Raw genomic sequence first — 3,105 nt, forward strand, 5'->3', positions numbered from 1 at the left:
CCCCCCCCCCCCCGGCGTCCCCAGCCCAGCCCGGCTCTGGAAGCCTCCCCTGCCCGAATCTCTCGGAGCAGGCCGGCGGGTCGGCCGGGGGGCCGTGCGAGGAGACGGGGGAGACGCACGGCGCACCCCGGGCAGTCTGCCGGGCCCGAAGTCGCGGCACAGCTGCACCCATGGCCCGGGGGTGGGACCGCGGCCGGGGAGGGTGGGCTGTGCCGGGGAGTGCGCCCGGCGCCGGCGGTTACCCGGCTGGGCGGCACCGCCCCCCTCTGCCCCGGGGGGGGGAGACACTGTGTGTGGTGCGTGTGTGTCCCTGTGTGTGTGTGTGTGTGTGTGGGGGGGGGGGGGGGGAGGGGGGACTTGCGTCCCGGGTGTGGGTGCCGCGCCTCCTGCCACCACCGGGGTGGAGGGGAGCCAACATTGATGAGGGCCTGGCGCGCCGTCCGCCGGCGCCCCAGCCCCCCCGGCAGAGAACTCATTCCTTCCGTTTCTGTGGTCCGTCCTCTCGCCCCTCGCGCGCCTGCATCCCCCCCCCCCGCCTCGCTTGCTGGCCGTCCCCTCGCGGCGGCCTCCACCTGCCCCGCTCCCCGCTGACATGGCCCGCCCCCCCGCCCTCCCCTTCTCCCTCCCCCCTCTCGTGCATGCCCTCTCGCGCTGCCCTCCCCCCCCCCCTCTGCAGTTCCCCTCCCCCGCACCTCTCTCCCCCAAAGCAAAAATGGCCGTTCCCCCCAAGTTCGCTGACGTCGGCAAGATCTACCGCGATCTCCTCGACAAGGACTTCCCCAAGCACGGCCTCAAGGTCGAGGCCAACGTCAACGCTGAGCCCCTCGTGCGTATCGGCCTCTTTGCGTGTGCCAGCCCTCATGCTCGGCCCCCTCCATCATGCCCCTCGGGCCCGCAGTGTGCCGCGCCTCTCCTTCCTGCCTTCTGACCGCCGTCTCTCCGTCCATCGCCCGGAGCACAGACCGTCACCGCCACCGGCACCCACACCGACGGCAAGATCGTCGCCGCCGACCTGAAGTTCAAGTACACCGACAAGGCCAAGGGTATGTCCGTCGCCCGCGCGCTCGCTTCCTTTCCGTCTCCCTGCTCTTCCCCCTGGCTGGTCCCCTCCTCCGCCGGGCACCCCCGGGCCCGGCTCTCCCGCACCGGCCGCTGACCACTGACCCGTCTCCCCCCCTCCCGACACACACAGGCATCACCTTCACCAACCTCGTCAACACCAGCTCCGACCTCAAGAGCACCTTCGAGGCCAAGAACTTCCTCGTCAAGGGCGCCACCTTCGAGCTGGAGGGTCTCTTCAACCCCAACAAGAAGTGCGTCGGCCTCGGCCATGTGGCCTCCTTCTCCTTCCCGCCTCCGGGCCTGGCCCCAGGTCCCGGCGGTGGCGGCCCCCTCCTCCCCCCTTCTCCTCCCTCCTCTTCCTCCCCCCTTCCCCGTGGGTTCAGTGTTAGTGTCTTGCTTGGCAGCTGCCGGCCTGGTGGAGGTGGTGGCGGCGGCGGTGGCAATCGCACTGGTGGCAGTCAGCCCTGGCGGCGACCCCGGCCGCCTGATGACCTGCCGTCTCCCCTGACGGGGGAGGAGCCCTGGCGGTGGTCGCCCCCCGGGGGGCTCCGCTTCCAACTGGCCATCACCTATGTGTCCCCCCTGCCCGGGGTTGCCGCTGTCGATGGCCCCGACACCGGTGATGGTGGTCCCGGCCTCCTCGCCAGCAGCCAGGATGCCGCCGGCGCCACTATCAGCGGCGCCTCCCCTGCCAGTCCCGATGCTCCTGCCCCTGCTCCGCGGCCTGCCCGGCGCCGGTCCGGCTTCCCGCCGCCCCCGGTTCCCGGCCGCGCACCCCTTTCCACCACGCGCGCGCGGCCGCCGCCGCCCCTTCGCGCCTTCCTCCGCCTTTCCATCCAAGAACCCCCCTCCTCAACGTATCATCCCCCCCCCCTCCCCCTCGCCTTTCCTTGTCGCATGTCGCCGCTGACACCGAGCTGTCCCCTCTCTCTCTCTCTCTCTCCCTCCCCCTCCCCCCTGCGCTGCCGCCCTGTGTCGGTCGCGCGTGCGCGCGCCTCTGTGTGTGTGTGTGTGTGGGTCTGGCCGCTCTCTTGCCCAGCTGCCGCAACCTCAAGCTCGTCACCGGCTTCTCCCAGGCCCACATCAACACCGACCTGACCGTCGCCCTGGCCCACGCCGACAAGTGCACCTCCAACGTCACCCTCAACGCCGTCACCAACTACGACCGCGTGCTGCTCGGTGTCTCCGCCAATGTCGACCTGTCCGACAAGAAGTTCAACCTCAACAAGCTGAACACCGCCGGTTCCTTCCTCGGCAACGGCTACGAGGTCTCCGTCGGCACTGAGGCCGCCGGCTGCGCCGTCCCCAAGAACCTGTCCGTCTCCTTCGTCAAGGACGTCGTCCCCCGCGAGCTGACCATCGGTTCTTCCGCCAAGTACACCTTCGACAAGAAGGAGGTCAAGCTGGACCTCGCCTCGCGCATTGCCCTCAGCCCCAACGCCTACCTCAAGGCCAAGGTCGACTCCACCGGTGTCGCTGGTGTTGTCTACTCTCAGCTCATCCGCCCGGAGGTCCGCATGACCGTCGGCGGTACCGTCAACAAGACCCTGGCCGACAGCCGCGTCGGTGTCACCTTCGTCTACAACTAAGCGCGTCTTCCTGCTGCTGCTGCTGCTGCTGCTGCTGCTGCTGCTGCCTCGCTTGCTGCCTCGCCCGTGTGGGGGATCGGCGGCCGGCGCGGGGCAAGAGGGGGGTGTGTGCGCGCGCGCGTGCCCGCTCGCTGAACGCGCACCTCTCCTCCCCCCGCCGCGGTGTGGGCCTCTCGCCCCGGGTGCTTTTCTCTTGCGCGCACGCGCACTCTCCCCCCTCCCAGCTATAAAAACAGGGGCAGGCCGGCTCAGTGCCTCCCTCTCTCTCGCGCCGGCCTTCCGCTTTTCTTTTTGCTGCGCGCGCGTGTGTGTGTGCGTGTATCTGCGCGCCCGCGCATATACGCACACGGCCTTGTTCTCTTTCTTTCTCCACTTCTAGTTTTAGTCCAATACAGCTATTCTGGGAGTGTCGCGCCTTGTGTGTTGTTCTCCGTGTGTGTGTGTGTGTGTGTGT

The 3,105-nt window shown here is 69.4% G+C and overlaps 1 protein-coding gene across 1 annotated transcript; it reads left to right on the top strand.

Annotated features, from left to right (window-relative positions):
- The first annotated feature begins 675 nt into the window (after nt 1–675).
- On the top strand, nt 676–3,057 carry H696_01932 (hypothetical protein). The gene is made up of 4 exons (XM_009495833.1): nt 676–826; nt 962–1,043; nt 1,193–1,313; nt 2,102–3,057. Exons 1-4 carry the CDS (start codon nt 713–715, stop codon nt 2,649–2,651), a joined length of 867 nt encoding a protein of 288 aa, XP_009494108.1. The 5' UTR covers nt 676–712; the 3' UTR covers nt 2,652–3,057.
- Nucleotides 3,058–3,105: the final 48 nt, after the last annotated feature.

Source organism: Fonticula alba (genome assembly GCF_000388065.1).
Source record: "Fonticula alba strain ATCC 38817 unplaced genomic scaffold supercont2.3, whole genome shotgun sequence".
Taxonomy (NCBI): domain Eukaryota; order Rotosphaerida; family Fonticulaceae; genus Fonticula; species Fonticula alba.

What these genes read in the sequence shown, in the direction of transcription:
- H696_01932 (XM_009495833.1), top strand. Translation starts at nt 713, where the DNA reads ATGGCCGTTCCCCCCAAGTTCGCTGACGTCGGCAAGATCTACCGCGAT. An exon ending in ACGTCAACGCTGAGCCCCTC is followed by an intron (nt 827 to 961) that starts GTGCGTATCGGC and finishes CCCGGAGCACAG; the next exon opens with ACCGTCACCGCCACCGGCAC. An exon ending in GTACACCGACAAGGCCAAGG is followed by an intron (nt 1,044 to 1,192) that starts GTATGTCCGTCG and finishes CGACACACACAG; the next exon opens with GCATCACCTTCACCAACCTC.